Genomic DNA, 18,170 nt, shown 5'->3' with positions numbered 1-18,170 from the left:
CACAGAGTCGCTAGCATGGCTGCAGACTTTTACTACAAAACCCTTCTTTTCCTTTAAGAGAAGCCACAGTTCTCAAATGTTAAAGTTGTGCAAGAACTTTGCCTAAATTAAATAGATGTAGTCAGTTGCATAACTTTGTTTTTGGACTTCGATGATACACGTATGCAACATCCCTCACCTTAAATAAAGGCAAAGCATTGGTACTCTCAGAAGAAATTTGCGCACAAGATCGTTTTCATTAGTCATTATTAATGTGGATAAGATGACCAAACAAAAGTATTCACATTTCACTCAGCTGAGACATTCAGATTGTCATAATCCAGCCTTTAACAACAAGAAAATACATTTAAACTTTAAAGGTCCAGTGTGGAGCATTTAGTGGGATCTATTGGCAGAAATGGAATATAATATTAATAAATATGTTTTCATTATTGTATAATCACCTGAAAAAACAACCTGAAATTGATGTGTTTACGTTAGCTTAGCATGAGCCCTTCATATCTACACAGGGAGCGGATCCTCTTGTTATTATGGTAAGGATGGCCTCTGAGCGAGGCACATGGCGTTACCATGTTTTTGCACTGGGAGGCTCATGTTACCGCAGTCTTTGAAAAGGAGGAGTGAGTGGAGGGGTACTCAGTTGGTAGCAATCTGCAGCCACACCACTAGATGCCACCAAATCCTACACACTGTCCCACTGAACCAAAATCCCAGGTGATTTCAGTTGCCACTTGATCAGGCACTGCGAGTGAAAACTGATGCCGTCTAGATGCAATAAATCCTATACCGTCTTGGTTATAATGTTGAGGGGTGTTGATTAGACTGTCCGTCCATTTTGTCTATCTGTCTTCACTTATATAAATGTGGGAGTACAAAGTATTAGAAAAGCCTCTCAGTGCAATAAACTGGCAAATGAGCGTGTTGTTTTCAGAGATATATCTATGGTTGTCTCACTGTCATAAAGACGACGCGCAGCATAAACAGCAGAATTGAATAAAATTGAAATATTTACAGTTTTGTGTGCTTTAATACAGTAATTATTCTAATACATCAAAAATGATTGTGGTAATGATTTATTGAAGTTAAGCACCAAGCTGAATCTACAGCAGACAACTGAACTCGTCCAACGTTGCATAGAAAGAAACAAACTCTGAAGGTAAGCACTTCCATATTCCAAAACAGCAGAATTGCATTAACTGACTGGAGGTCAGATAAACAACTGGATGCTGGTTGTGTCAAGTAAGAGTCTTATAAACATAGTCATGTAGAGCATCAAGGACGTAGCTACCATTGAGGACACAGAGGTCATGTCCTCTATTTTGGTGGGTGTAGGGGATTTGGCAATCCGTTATCATGTGTAACTTTAAATTATTGTGGAAATCGGGTGTCGAAATATTTTGCCAGGATAATGACCAGGGACTAAATCAACATTTATATGAATTTCAGGCCTCCTGCTCCAATATACTAGATCCTGTTGGTGGATCACTGACTACTTTAACAGTTCCTTCTCTCTAGACGTCTATGTTTGCAGTTGTTCTAACTTTTTTTTTCTCCAAACATTTACATTAAAAAAATATTTAGTCACATTTTAAAACATGACTGGAAATGAAATAGTATAACTGTAAGTGTAACCATTTCTTATCCATAAAAGCCACATGCAGGACTCAGTATTTCTAAAATTCTAAAATCTCCCTGAAGAACATCATTAGTTGATCAAAGCAATATTTTGTTTCAATTCTTCACATAATTAAAACTATAAAAACTGACGAATGAGCTCTTTTAGTGGTATTTGATCAGACTTTAAAAAGTCATTATCGTCCACGCTCAAATGGCGAGAATGTTGAATGTTGTCCTGCAACCGCTGAACTGCAGATTTCATTAACACTTACCTTGCGGAAAACATTTCTTTTGTGGGGGGGTGTGGGATCATTGACACTGTTTCAATGATGTTCTTTTGTTGCTGGGATGAAAACATGACTGCCTCCTAGTGGCAAGAGCACCTTTAAACACAATGCAAACCCTGAGAAAGAACTGCTGAAACTGTAGATCAAAGCAAAGTGTCTGACCTGACAGTTAATATATTCTTCTCCCATGATCATATTACGGTTTTTAAATTCATCCAGTTCACTGAATGAGCAGGTTTTCGTGGTATCTTCATTCACATGTCAACAGGACAGTAGGAGGAGTTGATCCTGTAACCGGGCAGTCGCTCAACACCACATACCTGCCATACCAAAATGTCAATTTAAAATGTAAAGTTTATTTCCATGTTGTCTCTTCAAACCTGGCACTAGCTGGCCTGTGATTTGGCAGCTAGTGTCCTCTCCCATTCCTCCTCCACCACTTTGTAAAGCTCCATGGTGGCTCTGGCATCTTCCACAGAAGAGTGACCCTTCCTCCCAGTCTGAGGACACAAGAGAGGACAGGTTTGACGTCACTTTGGGGACATTTTTAAACACTTTAGCTAAAACATTCTCACAAGGTTCCTTTAAGATGCAGTTTATCTCCGTCATTGACTATTTACTCCTGAAGTGAACAGTGAACTGACTGAAGTGGATTTCAGACTCCTGTTTTGTGTTTTCTCAGGAATACACACCACTGCAGGCTTCTTTGTCATTCGGACATACAGCAGGTGTCTATTATGTAAATGTTCCTTATGGTTTTATTGACGACATTAAGGAGCAGGTGCATCTGTGGTCCTTACAGTTAACCTGTTATGTTTTTTACATTGATAACCTTTATTTTAAATATTATTATGTTATATATCATATATTTTGTTGCAACTGCTGCACAACAATTTCTCTCAGGATAAATAAAGTTCTATCTTATCTTAAAACATGCATTTAATCTCTCTCTCTGTGTCTTTACATATATGTAGCAGCATTCAATTCACTTGTGTTGAAAGTGTGAAAGAAATGGGACCAGGTCTGACCTACTAACATTACTGTTGTGACGTTTACATAAAAGTGACTTGGAGGCTTATTCAGACGTAAGAGCTACATGTTAAATTGACAAGCTGCATGTATGAAAGTCACTAAAGACGACTGCAGAGTTCCTCCTACCTGGATGTCTCGGTTGAAGATGGCCTTAGTGAGTCTCTTCAGTGAGGCACACTCGTTCAAGGCAAAGCCGGCCTTCAGGTTGAGCAGAGGGATGCGAGACGTGTCTCTGGTCAAAACACCGGGGTGCGAGTAACCGAGGACCTTGAAGTCATTGTGGACGGCGTGGCCAACCACCACCTTGCCCATGAGCAGCCTCAGTATCTGCCAACAGAGAACACATTCACTCAACAAAGTTAATTTGATGTGTTGACATCAATTAATAAATTAATCCAAAAAATGATTGGACAGTGGAAGTGGAGTACAGCGGAAACAAAAGCTAACAACGGCTACATGTTAAGTTAAAGTTCAATGTGTTTTTGCAGTGGGAAAATGACAGAGATAACACATTTGTATAATGAAATGGCAACCTGCTGCAAAGGATTTCCTCACCTCCTTCCTGGCCTCAGAGTATGGCGTGGCATTGACGAGGTTACAGTGCCGGATGCCGCTCCATCGGGTGCGGTAGTCAGTTACAGGCACGGAGGGTTTGATGAATTTATCGTAAACCACGTCTCCTTCATAGGACACTAGACTGCAGCGACCGAGCTGGCTGATGCTCCCTTTTGGTCCCGTACCCACCATCTCACAGTCAATAGCGAGGTACTTTGTGGGGATTCCAGTGGGTCTATGGCTGCTTGATGCTGAGGGGCGTGGGGCGGTGGTTGTTGGTTTTGTGTTCACAGGCTCCTCTGGCTTGTCATGGCTGCCTTTGTTGTTCAAAGTGACCCTCGAGGAAGCCAGGCTGTGTGCGGATGTTGAAGGCTTGGAGCTACAGTGTGAAGCGCTGGCGGTGCTGCTTGGATGAGGTAAACGTCTGTTGTGTGTGGAAGTGGGAAGCGATGGCTGCTCTACAGATGCTCCATTTTGGCATGGAGGTGGGCTGTGTCTGGACTGTCCCATTCTCTGGTTGTATTTATATCTACCTTCCGGGACGCCCTTCTGCTCTACATTATGCGTCTTTTTAAGGGGCCATTTCTTTCTCTTCAATCGGTTTCCTGTTTGATTTCTCCTCTGTGCGGGTTCATCAGAATAGCACACGTTGATCGTAGTGTCCGACATGGTTAAAGTCGCAGTGCGGCAGAAGTCAAAAGTAAGTTTCCTCAAAGTAATCGTTCAGATCTACTTCTGTAGCCAAGTTTGTATCAGCTGACACCAGTTTAAATGCACCATCCTGCAAGACAAACACAACGTTAACAAACCCTGTCTTGATTTGGATGACATGAATGTATAACTTCTATATAACCTGTGTGCACCAACCTGCAACCTAAAGCAAGAATTTAAGAGGGGTACTTCAACACATGGGCAAATTTTACATTTGACTTCTGCCCTCTTATTAAATAATGTTGTTACATATGACAGGGGTCAATGAGGGCAAAAAAATATTTTTCTACAACAGGGGGATTCTCATTACCAACATGTGTGGTTATAATCAGTGGTCCAAGAAGTATTCAGATCCTTTACTTACATAAAAGTACTAATACTGCACTGTAAGAAATACTCCAATACAAGTAAAAGTCCTGCTTTCAAAACCTTACTTAGTAAAAGCATGCAAGTATCATGCAAGATACATCAACACATCTGGAAGGTGATGAAAAACTGTAATCTGAAAGTCCTAAAGTCCTTTATCCCTTCTGCTGTTTAGCTGCTGAACACAGACCATACCCATTTTACATGACTGTTATTTAGAGGAACTTTAAGATATGTTGTTTTCATATACTGTTTCTTATTTTTGGGGTTTTTATTGCTATAATCCTATTTATATGGTTCTTATTGTAACTTGTCCCTCCAACTGCCCCATGCCTTTAATATCCTAGTTTCCTTTGACTTAACTAATTATTGGTTGTCTGTTGTATGGATGTATGGATGTATGAACTGGGAATGCTACAAATGAATTGCCCCCCTTGGGGATAAATAAAGTTGTCTGAACTGAACTAAAGTTGTCTGATAATGTAGAGGAGTAAAAAGTACACTATTTGTCTCTGAGATGTGGATTAGAAGTATAAAATGGTGATAGTCAAGTAAAGTTACCTCTAATTTGAACTCAAGTGCAGTAACTGGTTATTATAACCCTGATTAAGTAGCTTTATATGACATGGAACAACCTATATGGTTCATCTTCCACTGACACAAACAAGTGAACTCCACCACACCACGTGTCTTAATTAGCTCATCAATTCAAACAATGCTAACTAGACCTGACTTCCGGTTTAGCCGTTAGCGGATGTTAGCTCGCTAACAGCTATCTGAGGTTACTACAGTAACTCCTCGGTTCAATATGAGCGTCTTTTGACGGTAAATTCGGCTCAGCGTGTTTGTGAACGTTAGCAGGTCGATACCGATAGATTTCGTATTAGGAAAACGTCTTAAAATAACTTTGTGTAGAATAAAAGCAGACCTGCAGCAACACTGTTGGACCTCAACGGTTCCTCCTGCTCACAACACTGGTAATAACATCCGGGTCATGGTGCGTTCAGGGACAGTCAGAACATGTGATGGAAGGTTAGTAAATAGATGTACTAGAACAGACTCCAGGGGTCAGCAACCTTTACTGTCTAAAGAGACGTTTTAGGCAGAAATAAATAAATAAATACAAATATGTCTGGAGCAGCCAAACATTTGATCATTGTGATGAAGGTAACACAGTTTATATTAAGTATATATTATATAAGTCTAATGCAGTGAGGGCCAAAGAGACAATGTACTACGGAGTATTACGGACACATTGAGGGGAAAAAACATCTGAGTCGTAATAAAGTCGTAATATCACGAGAATAAAGTCGTCATTTTACAAGAATAAAGTCATAACTTTAGTAGAAAAAAAGTCATAATTTGACAGGAATAAAGTCGTAATTTTACGAGAATATAGGTTGTAACATTACGAGAATAAAGTCATAACTTTAGGAGAAAAAAAGTCGTAATTTTACGAGAATAAAGTTGTAACTTTATGAAAAAAAAAGTCGGAATGATATGAGAATAAAGTCGTTACTTTAGGAGAAAAAAAGTCGTAATATTACGAGAATAAAGTCATAACTTTAGGAGAAAAGAAGGTCGTAATTTTACGAAAATAAAGTCGTAATATTACTAGAAAAAAAGTCATAACTTTACGAAGAAAAAAGAAAATAACACGTCAATTTACTACTTTATAATATTATGACTTTATTCTCAATACTACAATGATTTATTTTGTTTCTGCACAATCTCCTGCTCCACACTCCAGTCCAGATGGTGGAATAAAGTCGTAACTTTATGAGAAAAAAAGTCGTAATATTACGAGAATAAAGTCATAACTTTATGAAAAAAAAGTCATAATTTTACTAGAATAAAGTCATAAGTTTACAAGAAAAAAAGTCATAATTTTACTAGAATAAAGTCATAAATTTACAAGAAAAAAAAGTCGGATTATTACGAGAATAAAGTCATAACTTTACGAGGATAAAAGAAAATAATACGTAAATGTAATACTTTATAATATTATGACTTTATTCTCAATACTACGATGATTTATTTTGTTTCTGCACACTCTCCTGCTGCACACTCCAGTCCAGATGGTGTCGCTAACGCACCTCTAAGTTGGTTTGCCAACCGCCAATAAACACCAACGAAGAAGAAGATAAACCTCCAATGAAAAAGAAGAAGAAGAAAGTTTGTGATGCTACATGATGCTAAAGCTAGCTAGTGGCTAACCACAACAACAAGCATTTATAGAAAGAAAAGAAAAGCTCGGGGTTTTGCGTTATAAATGCCGATTTTAAGTTCTGTGCGAGTTAGTAAGTGTTTGTGGAAACACGTCGTCTCAACTGGAACACAAATAACGTTTTGCAAGCTGACTGATGTTAGCATTAGCATTAGCATTAGCATTAGCTCGCCTCCATGTCAGTTGACCTGCAGCAGCACGTGGAGATGTTTACATCGAGCCAAACAGCAGAACAACAAAGAGAGCTGGCCAAAAGACTCACCACGTTCCTGTCTCAGTACAGCCACGTCTCCGACTCCTATATAATTGTGCGTATCGGTGACTGACTGTGTTACAGTCTGCAGCCTTTTCACAGCTCAACCTATTGATGTATTCTTGTTGTGTTTTTTGAAACAAAGATGCTTTGCCATGGCAACAACACATTGTTACTGCATCCTTGATTGTGTACATGTGTAGTCATTGTGTCCACCAGTCATGTGTCATTGTGAGATGTATGCATGTGGTGGAATCTACAGCAATACATGCAACATTCACATTAAAGGTCCCATATCATGCTCATGTTCAAGTTCAGAAGATAAGATAAGATATTCCTTTATTAGTCCCTCAGTGGGGAAATTGTCAGTGTACAGCAGCAAAGAGGATAGTGCAAAAACAACAAGATGCATCAGCTAACACAGTAAAAAAAAAAAAAAAGAGCTAAACAAAGTGTAACAAAATATGAACCATTTAAATAGAAGGAAGTATAAAAATAGGAGCAGTATATACAGTATTGACAATAAACAGGCTATTAACACAATTGCACAAGTGGAAAATGATATTGCACAATGAGAATGAAATTAAATTCCACCTGAAATATCAGGTTATTGACAGTTTTTGGTGTGTAAGTGGTTTACTGGGAGCAGTGCTGGTTGTATAAGATTAGATAAGATTAGATAAGATGAACCTTTATAAATCCCCAGAGGGAAATTCAGGTGTCAAAGCAGCAACATCAGCAAGACAAGAAGAAGAATAATGATTGAAAGCTCCATAGTCTGACAGCTGCAGGAAGGAAGTACCTGCGATAGCTCTCCTTCACACACTTTGGGTGGAGCAGCCTGTCGCAGAAGGAGCTCTCCAGTGCTGAGATGGTGTCCTGCATGGGGTGGGAGTCATTCTCCATCATGGATGACAGCTTAGCCATCAAGCTTTCAAGATTCACTGAAATAAAATCATGTATATTCTAGGGTTGGAAAGGATCCTCCAGCTGTCTGGTTTAAACAATGGTTCTGTATCTGTAATCTTTCAACTGGATTCATATCCCATCCTTTAGTAGTTTCTCTGATAACTGTCACTTTGTTATTTACCCTAAAGGAGTTCTTCACTGAAGATCTCTGGCACACTTTACCCATCAGCTGGCAGCCTGTGCTGCAGGACCTGTCATATCCACAGATTGCAGACCTATTACTGGATGCTACACATGGAGACAGGAGGTACTACTGGATTGTAATCAGGCCCTTTACGAATCCTTACTCCCATAAAACGAGTGAAAAAAATTAAAAGCAAAAATCCACAACAAATGTGATTTGTTTTTGTAAAGTCTGGCAGCAAATAAGGAATATGTTTATAACCTAGACTTATCAGGGGTCTCAGGCCGCAGTTCAGTTCATATGGAGTCAAAAATAGATTCAAAGAAGTTCTGAATTGACTAATGTAGAGAAACATTGAGATGTGGTCTTCTCTAACAACCTGATTATTTTCTGTTAATATAATTAGTTTGTAGTTTGGCAGCATGGACCTCTTGTGGGATTTGTTGACAGTGAGACAAATCTAAACTACTGCCAGCCTCATGACTTATATAATAACCATAGAGTGTTTGTCATTACAGATATCCTTCGGTGTGGCCTCTGTCCCTGTTGGCGTTCCGTGCCACCGCTCACGCTCTGGCGTTTCCCAGAGAGTGCAGGAGGGAGCGAGGCAGGGCAGCCGGCTCGGTGAAGCCTGAGGAGTTCCTGGACAACCAAAGTCAGAGCTCTCTGCTGGGACACATATTCAGGAAACACGTCAAACCCAAGAAACAGCACGAGATCCGTAAACTGGGCTCGGTACGGGATTGCTTATTTGATACAGTCACTGTATTTTGGTTAAAATTCAAGAACATGGACTTGTTTTTAATATTTTGCTTTGTTTTAAATCCCAGCTGGTAAAACAACTTTGTGACCAGACGGACTGCGACAGTGTGGTGGATGTGGGCTCTGGACAGGTATTATTCCTGCCTTATTACCCATATTTTTTTCTGCAATATTTGTGTGTGGCAACTACAGTACAAACAGTGCAGAGTGAGATTGTGGTTATGGAAAATAAACTATGACTAAGGTATGGTTAAGTTTAGCAACCAAAACACTTTTTTAAGCAAGGCTGACACTATGCTATATTCTACTACTAGTCTTCTCTAGTACTTCAAATTGTCAACAAATCTCATGAAAAGACATACATCTTTAAAAATGGCTCACAAATACGTAGTTTCATTTTATTTATTTTTTAAGGCTCGGTAATTTCCTCAAACAGCTGGCCGCTAGTTTGAATCCAACAAGCAGGAGGAGATGGTGCATTTGTTGGGGACTATTTTCAGCGGCGGATTAGATTTTATATTTTTATATCTTATTTGTTTACACATATAGAAAAAGGTACAAGTTGATATTACTTAAATACAACAACAGTTTGCTGGGTCCCTTCTAGCCACTACCGTGTTGTGATCATGTGCACATCACATGAATAACAATAAAATCATCACACCTTAAACATTTTCCCCCGCTATGCTCTAAACAGGGTCATCTCACTCGCTTCCTGTCCTTCGGGCTCGGACTGTCTGTGACCGCAATTGAGGCTGATCACACCCTGGTTGCTATGGCGTCCAAGTTTGACGGACAGTTACTGTGGGCCTTGGAGAAGGAAAAGCAGAAAAAGGTTGGTACTTTGCTGAACTACAAGTAGTCATTTAATATATTGTAAATATAAAACTATTGATTATGATATCAAACCATCAGCACCAGTTGATAAACATCTTTCTTCCTTCTAGAACTGCGCCTCTCTGGTCCCAGTATCACTGTCCTCTCCCCGCCATGTGGCCGGTTGGGTAAACCCCAAGGCATCATGGGAGGCCTTCATCAAGCAGCTGCAGAGTGCTGCAGATTGTGTCCACAAAGGTGCCCCAACTCCATCCGGACCCTGCAAAAAGAGACTGCGGGGCTCCGAGCATGTTGAACATCCCTCTTCTCATGTGGTTCAGGCTTCATCATGTCGTGGTTCCACAGACTCTGATAGTCGCTCACTGGACTCTGAATCGACATCACGACACCAGTTAAGCAAGAAACACAGCAAGAGCGAGTCTGAGGAGGAATCATCTGCTGAAAACTGCTGCTCATGTGTTCAGCCTGTCTTTCCTGAGGACAGCAGCCAGCGAGGTCATCCAGACTTTGTCCTCACCGGTCTCCACGCCTGCGGTGACCTCAGCGCCACCCTCCTCCGCCACTTTGTCAACTGCCCGCATGTGCGCGGCATCACCTCTGTGGCGTGTTGCTATATGAAAATCACAACCAGAGACTATCCCAACCCTCCAGGACTGGTAGTAGCTCCACAGACGCCAGGCCAGGATGCGCTTCCCTCAGAGTTCGGCTACCCGATGAGCTCCTGGGTGGGAAGGCTGCCGGGACATCAGCTGTCCTATAAGGCGAGGGAGGGGGCGTGTCATGCTGTTGAGGACTATGCACGGAGGCTTCGGGAGGAAAGCGAGCTGCTGAGGACACACTGTTACCGGGCGATGCTGGAGACCTTCATCAGGGACACAAGGCCGGATCTGCGCAGGGCAGGAATCCAGACCATAAAGAAAGCCCACTTACTACCATTTACAGAGTGAGTGAACACTGCAGTCGCCGGTTTACACCAGAAGGTCTCATGTTACAACATATTGTATTGAGCTGCCCAGAGGACCAAATCCCCAAAAGACTTATGTTGTCCAAAAATGCTTCATAATTATTGTAGGTTAATTATTGTAATTATTTAGGACTGAAACAGGTAGTCCATTCATTGATTAGTTGATTACTAACAATTTTGATAACCACTCTTTAAGTCATTTATAGAGCAAAAACAGTCTGTGGTCCCAGCTTCTCGAATGTGATGTTTTATATCATTGTAAATTGAATATATTTGGAGTTTGGTCGCATAAAACAAGTCATTATCAAAGATGTCACATTGAGCTCTGGGATATTGTGATGGGCATTTTTTTAAATGTTAAGACATTTCTTTTTTTACAGACTGAATGATCAATTGATGAATCACAAAAATAGTTTGTAATTTAATGTAGTTGCAAGGCATCTCTAAATTAAAGCGATCATAAAATGGAAACTGTAAATGTTAAAGGACCAGTGTGTAACAATTAGGAGGATCTATTGGCAGAAATGGAATATAATATTAATAAGTTTGTTTTCTTTAGTGTATAATTACCTAATAATAAGAGGAAAATGAAAAGCGATCTGGCTGTCTTTGCGACAGAAGCACCAACAATAATACCACCTGGAAACGCCAGAGGGGGAAAAGTTAAAAAGTCCTTGTCCTCTTTAAAGACAGAATAAGTATATAGAACTACTAATTGAATTATTTTTTAATGTATTCACTTTGAGGTTTTGAATGCCTCATCATTTAAATGCAAGAAAATTGATACATTTATGAATTTATTATAATCAAACACTGGAAAAGTTTGAGACCCAATGGATTAGATGACAGCAAACTGGAAATAAAAAATGAGTAGGTTCACTAAAGTTACTCAGGACAAATAGAACAAATAAGAACAAATAAAAGATGCCAATAATTCAGTATTATGTATATTTCCACAGAACTAATTCTATTCATGTCAAACTCAGGATTTTATACTCCTTATAAAACAGGACACAAAGAATAAAATCTCTTATATAAGTCTTTTTCAAATAATTACAGCTGAAGTAAATAAAGGCCACTATTTCAGGATTAATGGTAATACCCTCCTCTGTCTGCATCCACGTTCCCTCTCAGGTACGCCCGTCTGGGTCTGGCTCGGGTCAGCCTGCCTCCCGGGTTGCCTCTGGATCCGGAGCGGGTGGAGGCCATGCTGAAGCAGCAGGGCAGGGTGGTGGTGTACTTCAGCCTGGCCCTGCTGCTGGCTCCTGTGGTGGAGACGCTGGTGCTGCTGGACAGGATGATCTACCTGCAGGAGAACGGTGAGCCGCTGGATTCTGTGACACTCACTCTAATAAACTGCTGCTTTTATTTTCCTCCAGCTCTAACTGAAGCCTCGTCTTTCTGCAGGTGTGGACAGCCAGCTGGTTCCTCTCTTCGACCCAAACTTTTCTCCAAGAAACTTTGTGCTGGTGGCTCTGAAGTCTCGTGTTTGAGGAGGAGACAATGGGAAGTCCAAAATCGAACTATATTGGTCACTTTTTGGTGGAAAAAGTCACCCGTACTTTTTGAGAATGAAGATTACGAAAATCTAGTTCTCTTTTAAACAATACAAGAAACTTAAATCTTGATTTTATCCTCTGTTTTTAGAGATTTTAAATAATGAACATTAAGGGAACATCATTGTTTTGCCGACCTTTGGACATCCTCTGACATATTTTCTTCCTGAAGGAGTACATGTCTTTCCTACAGTGGAACTGTAAAGCTCTAAAAGCATCTCGCTGTAACAAAGTGGGCACTCAGATCTGCTTCCATAAATGAAAACTGATTCATTAGGATTCATCCAAAGTTCATGTTTTTGTCAAAATTCTGTACGTAGCAAAATAGTAGTTTTTTTTAAAGTTTCAGTCTGGGATTAAGTGTTGGATTGACGTACGAACAGACAGTCTGCATCACCATCTCTACAGCCACACAACTAGCATTGCTGAAAACACTGAATATTGTTACTGATACCTTTTCGGTTACATTGCACCTGGTTTTATAAGGCATGCTATGTCGGTTAGACAACAGACAGACTGTGTATTCAACAAACCTGTCCTACTCAAATCCTACTCGAGTCCTGTTCTGCGATACATGTTGGATATTTCTGTCATTAAATGCATTCCTTTCATTAACACGTCTGAAGCTTTTCTCTTTACAAAAGTCTCACGCTTCAACTGAGAAACTGATATTCGACTTCAGGCGCCCTCGAAGCATCGACTTCGACTCAGGGCTCTTTGAAAAGGGAGACAAGAATCTGGTATCTTTCAGCAAGAAAGTCAACTACCTTTTCTCGTACCGCTGTCTTTTTAGGCCTGCAATCAACTAATCCTGTTTACTGCAAACAACATGATACCACATGGTGGGTGTGCACTGGTAATTCTGGAACAAAAGTCTCTGTTTACGGAAATTAAAGCTCCAGAGAACTGGACGCACATCTGTTTGTAAACATCACAACATGTTTCTCAATCCTTTTAGTGTTGAAATACTTTCCACCCAGAATTGAGGTCTATTGTGCCAGCCTTTTGTGCAACAACTTCTCACCCCCCCCCCCCCCCGCCAGGTTCCACAGAGAACACATAATCCCAACCAGATGTTGACAAAGCTCTGAATCCTCAGAATAGGGCTGCTGCTCTGAGACCAGTTTGGCTCTCATTTTGTGTTGAGCATCTTATTGATATGTGGCCTTAACAGTGGTCCTAAATCAGTGCCTTGTTTGTAGAGACTCCATTCGTGGACTCCTACTCCACCTCCTAAGCCGAGAACCAGACACACTGGTCTCATACCTCCAAAAGCTTTGTTAAACAGCACAGGACAGTTTTAGAGATCACTGAGAGCCATGAAGCATTTGGTCCTGGTGGTTTGGGGTTTGCTGCTGTCTCCACAGCGGGCACACAGCGGGCATACTCCTTGCAAGCCAGTAACGTCCAGCTTTTGTCAAGGTTTGGGATACACCACTAGCTCCTATCCGAACGGTGCACTAGGCTACAACCTGCAGCAGACTGGTCAGATTGTGGAGACTCGTTGCTCACCGAACGTCGGCATACTCATGTGTCGCGTTGTTGTGCCCGAATGCGACTCGGAGACCAACAACCAAATGAAGCCATGCCGAGCTCTCTGTGAGAAGGTCAAGACAGACTGTGAGTCTGCCCTCAGAGCGAAGAGGTTGATCTGGCCGTCGAGACTACGATGTGAAACTTTACCAACGTCTAACTGTGTGCAGGTTAGTATGAAATGATCAACTCTTGTGTTTGAAATTTGATTTGTCGTTTTTGGTCTTGCACAGACTCTTTAAAGAACTAGTTTGTCACTTTGGGAAATACATTTATTCACTTTATTGCTGAGAGTTAGATGAGAAGATGGACACCACTCATTTCTGTACCTTAAATATGAAGCTACAGCCAGCAGCTGGTTAGCTTAGCTTAGCATAATGACTGGAAACTGGGGGAAACAGCTAGCCTGGTTCTGTCCAAAGGTAACAAAATCCACCTACCAGCACCTCTAAAGTTCAGTGATAAGCACGTTATATCTTGTTTATATAATATGTACAAAAACTGGTGTAAAAACGTAAATTCGTGGTTTAATGTAGTGACTTCAGGAAGTCACTGCACCCGGCCAAGAAGTAGGCCGGCACATAACCCCCCACGTAAAACCACAAAAATTGTTTTTATCCTTAAAAATGTTGATTAGTGAGTTTCAGAAGTGCTGGTAGGTGGATTTTTTAGCTTTAGACAGAGCCAGGCTAGCAGTTTCCTCTGTTTCCAGTATTTATGGAAACATTATTTATCATGCTGCTTACACAAATGGATCAATAATAATATTCCAATAATATATAGAATAATATATAACACTCTGAGTAGGGTCAGTACTTTTATTTAATACTAATTTTTGATACTATGAGTACATTTTGATAGTATGGAGTATTTTTATACTGTGTTATTGCTACCTTTACTTGAGTAAAAGGTCTCAATGTCATGTTTGTTGTAAGGTCACACCTCACCTTACGCATCTGAAGTGGTTATATGGAAATCACTGATACATGTTTCTGTTTCTTCCAGGGTCCAGTCATCACTGTAGCTCCAACCCCCGCTGCCCCCGCTGCAACATGTCAGCCAATCACTGTCTCTCTCTGCAGCGACCAGCCTTACTCTGAGACTGTCCTGCCCAACGTTCTGGGCCACACAACTCAGGAGGATGCAGGCCTGGTGCTACAGACGTTTGCACCGCTTATACAAGTGGGGTGCTCCACTCATCTGAAGCCTTTCTTGTGCTCTGTCTACACTCCTAAGTGTGTGTTAGGTAAAGCTCAACCACCCTGCAGAACGCTCTGCGAGCAAGCACGGTCCGGCTGTGAATCACTGATGAACAAGATTGGTTTACAGTGGCCAGAACCCCTCAGGTGTGAAGCATTTACCACAGATTCCTGTGAACATGTAAGTCTGCTCTTTTTGGGCTTTTGAGATGTTTGCAAGGCTCTTTATGTCTTAGAAGCCACTAGGTGTAGAGTTTTTAATAATACTACCTATATTTGTAGAGCATGTTTCAAAAAACAAGGTACAAAGTGTCTTGCACAAGGCATTTACATTAAATAGCAAAAAGTCACACCTGAACACATTAAGGCGCCAAACTTTAAGTTTAATATACTCCATCAGAGCTGCTTCAGTAACCCCCTCCCCCCACACCTTTCCGACGTTAGAATTGTGGGGCTGCGTCCAACAATTTCTGTAACTTTTTGTGTGAACAACTGAGTGCAACACTATGAACGTCTTCTAGGAGAGACTGTCTGAAAATATGCACCGTTATACCCGTATTTAAATGCTATGATGTAGTTATCGCTTGTGCAAACTGTCCTCAAAAGTTGAGAACGACAGCCGTGCTCCCGAGTCACATTCATCAACATCATAGCATACACCAAGCGCGATTCCCAATTTCCATTCATAGGGCGTCAAATACCGATGCTTTGTCACGGCCATCAGCGTTAGATACCGACGCTTAAGGCACCGTTTAGCGTCGGTACGAGAAGCACCGGACTTTCCATTAACTACAATGTAAACCCATCCGTGTCAATATGAAACGCTCAGGGAAAGCGCCCCGGGAGTGTGGTGACGTAGCTTCGATAGCGAAAAGACACACCGGGCGGGCGGAGGGGAAGTGGTTGGGTCCAACAAACACAAGGCTTTCATCCTTGCGCCACAACGTTCAGTGTCATTTTCACTGTATAAACGTAGTAGTTTTTAGCTCAACCATGTTGTTTTTTCCTAAACCAAACTATTGGTTTTATTGCCTGAAGCTAAGCAAGTGTTTTTGTTTAAATCACAACATTAAGCACGTGTTTACTGCGACAGAAAAGAGTGACGCCGAGGGGTCTGACAAAGCATCAGGATGTGACGAGTTGGGATGAGAATGCGTCGCAACTTGCGAGGTCAGACAGACAACGCGTTGTATCGACCAATTCCTTTTGAGCATAACCCAACCCTTAGGGGCGCTTGGGTCAACCAGAGGGGCACTTAAGCTCCTCACGTGCCCTCACGTGTGACATTATGTCTGGCAAAATAACTTGCAAGTTGCCCACAGACAAATCATTGTTGAATAAAGTCACTTTTTTTAAAAGGCACTACTAGCAGAATTTGCAGGTGCACGTGTAGTTGATGAAAACTACAGCAGCAAAAATGTTTCAGAATTCACTGATTTATGTTTCTGTTCTTCCAGAGTCAAGACTTCAGTTTTACTCAAACATCCTCAACATGTGAGACAATCACTGTCCCTCTCTGCCGTGACCTGCCTTACACTGAGACTGTCTATCCCAACATTCTGGGCCAAAAAACTCAGGACGAAGCAGGCCTGGAAATACATCAGTTTTTTTCCGCTTGTAAGACTGGGTTGCTCCACTCATCTGAAGCCTTTCTTGTGCTCCATCTACACTCCAGAGTGTGTGTCGGGAGCACCTCGACCTCCCTGCAGAACGCTCTGCGAGCATGCACGGTCCGGCTGTCAGCCGGTGATGACAAAGTTTGGCTTCCAGTGGCCAGAAACCTTAAGGTGTGAAGCATTAACCACAGAGTCCTGTGAACACGTAAGTCTGCTCTTTTTGTTTATGTATCTAAAGCTACCAGGAGTATATGGTCTTGAAAAGGTGGTATGGAAATAAAGTTACTGTAAACTCTGCAAGCCGAACTGTCTGCAATGACCGTATTTTGCGAAAGGTGTCGCCACAGTAAAAAGGCCACACAAGCCTGGCCAAAGGGAGTTAGACTTGGAGTGACAGTGTACACTTGTGTCTTGTTGCAGTATGGAGTGGGCAGCAGCGGGGGGGTCTGTGAGCCGATCACCATACCGATGTGCCAGGGCCTGTCCTACAACCAGACCATCACTCCAAATCTTCTGGGACACACAAGTCAAAGAGAAGCGGTAGCGAAGATGTCCTTTTTCAACGCGATGGTGCAAACCATGTGCTCGGTGGATATTCGCCTGTTCGTGTGCATGGTGTACGCCCCCCAGTGTGTGGCGGGGGAAGTGCAGCGGCCCTGCAGGTCTTTCTGCGAGAGAGCCAAACGGGGCTGTGAGGGTTTGATGACCAGCTTTGGCGTTTCCTGGCCAAATGAGCTGCGGTGTGACTCATTTCCAGAGGAAATGTGTGTAACAGTAAGTAATGGACACCTTGTTGATGGAAAATTAGGAATCAGAAGAGTTCATTTTGATGAAGTGAAATGATCATTGGATTCTTCTCTGCTTATCTATCTTTACATGACATCCTTTTCCTTTTGTTTCACAGGAGGACAGCAGGCCTGATGTAAGTGTTTTATGTAAATTCTAAGGCTCAAAATATAACATTTAGATTTTATATTTATTTTTGATCAATATTTTTTAAAATGTATATCGCTACAGTGCCAACGTATCCTCATACAACGATTTGTATATGTTACGAAAAGTTATTCCCCATTTTTCAAGAGTTTAACTATTTAAACTAACTAACTATTTAGTTAGGTTGAGGAAAAGATCGATTTGGTTTAGTTAACAAAACCACCTAATTAGGTTTAGGCAAGGAAAAGATCGTGGTTTGGGTTAAAATAAATCTGGAAGTGGCGTAACTTAAGTACGGAAGTTATGTGACAAATAAATCAACGTTGACTTCTGGTTTCACACAGGATACGAACACTAGTCTCTTGGGCGAAGTCAGGTGTTTTTTGACCCACCCATCCATCTCGACCTCCTTCCTTTGCAGCGTTTGACGCCCTTTATACTTCCTGTTTCAAAATTATGTTGATTACATAAGAATTGATTACGTGGGATATATACGAATTACAGTTGCATTAGTATTTGTAGCTACGACTGGTGTATGAGAACAGCCCCACAGTACTTGGTAAATAAAGGGCTCAACTTATGGGTGTATAGGTGGCCTAAGGGCAAAGTTGGCCATCTTTACAAGTGGG

The 18,170-nt window shown here is 41.3% G+C and overlaps 3 protein-coding genes and 1 long non-coding RNA gene across 4 annotated transcripts in view; 2 read left to right on the top strand and 2 right to left on the bottom strand.

The window, feature by feature from the left end:
• Window positions 1–229: 229 nt before the first annotated feature.
• LOC119497335 lies at window positions 230–15,859 on the bottom strand. Its single transcript, XR_005208901.1, has 3 exons — window positions 15,848–15,859; window positions 4,927–4,930; window positions 230–697 (listed from the first exon to the last, which is right to left on the bottom strand). It is a non-coding gene; the product is annotated as an uncharacterized LOC119497335 (long non-coding RNA).
• Window positions 1,061–7,193, bottom strand: isg20l2 (interferon stimulated exonuclease gene 20-like 2). Its single transcript, XM_037785391.1, has 4 exons — window positions 7,058–7,193; window positions 3,492–4,272; window positions 3,063–3,263; window positions 1,061–2,404 (listed from the first exon to the last, which is right to left on the bottom strand). Exons 2-4 carry the CDS (start codon window positions 4,158–4,160, stop codon window positions 2,291–2,293), a joined length of 984 nt encoding a protein of 327 aa, XP_037641319.1. The 5' UTR covers window positions 4,161–4,272; window positions 7,058–7,193; the 3' UTR covers window positions 1,061–2,290.
• rrnad1 (ribosomal RNA adenine dimethylase domain containing 1) lies at window positions 6,650–12,875 on the top strand. Its single transcript, XM_037785387.1, has 8 exons — window positions 6,650–7,103; window positions 8,146–8,264; window positions 8,660–8,876; window positions 8,972–9,034; window positions 9,601–9,738; window positions 9,851–10,683; window positions 11,839–12,023; window positions 12,112–12,875. Exons 1-8 carry the CDS (start codon window positions 6,972–6,974, stop codon window positions 12,195–12,197), a joined length of 1,773 nt encoding a protein of 590 aa, XP_037641315.1. The 5' UTR covers window positions 6,650–6,971; the 3' UTR covers window positions 12,198–12,875.
• Window positions 13,364–18,170, top strand: part of LOC119497334 — an 8,344-nt gene continuing 3,537 nt past the window's right edge. Inside the window, exons 1-5 of the mRNA XM_037785393.1 lie at window positions 13,364–13,963; window positions 14,799–15,173; window positions 16,450–16,813; window positions 17,029–17,382; window positions 17,513–17,530. Coding sequence (XP_037641321.1) covers window positions 16,742–16,813; window positions 17,029–17,382; window positions 17,513–17,530 — 444 coding nt within the window. The 5' untranslated portion in view covers window positions 13,364–13,963; window positions 14,799–15,173; window positions 16,450–16,741. The remainder of the gene's footprint in view (window positions 13,964–14,798; window positions 15,174–16,449; window positions 16,814–17,028; window positions 17,383–17,512; window positions 17,531–18,170) is intronic.

Source organism: Sebastes umbrosus, chromosome 11 (assembly GCF_015220745.1).
Source record: "Sebastes umbrosus isolate fSebUmb1 chromosome 11, fSebUmb1.pri, whole genome shotgun sequence".
In the NCBI taxonomy this organism is placed as follows: Eukaryota; Metazoa; Chordata; class Actinopteri; order Perciformes; family Sebastidae; genus Sebastes; species Sebastes umbrosus.
The sequence above is the reverse complement of the archived record's forward strand: the minus strand, read 5'-3'. Positions and strand labels throughout refer to the sequence as shown.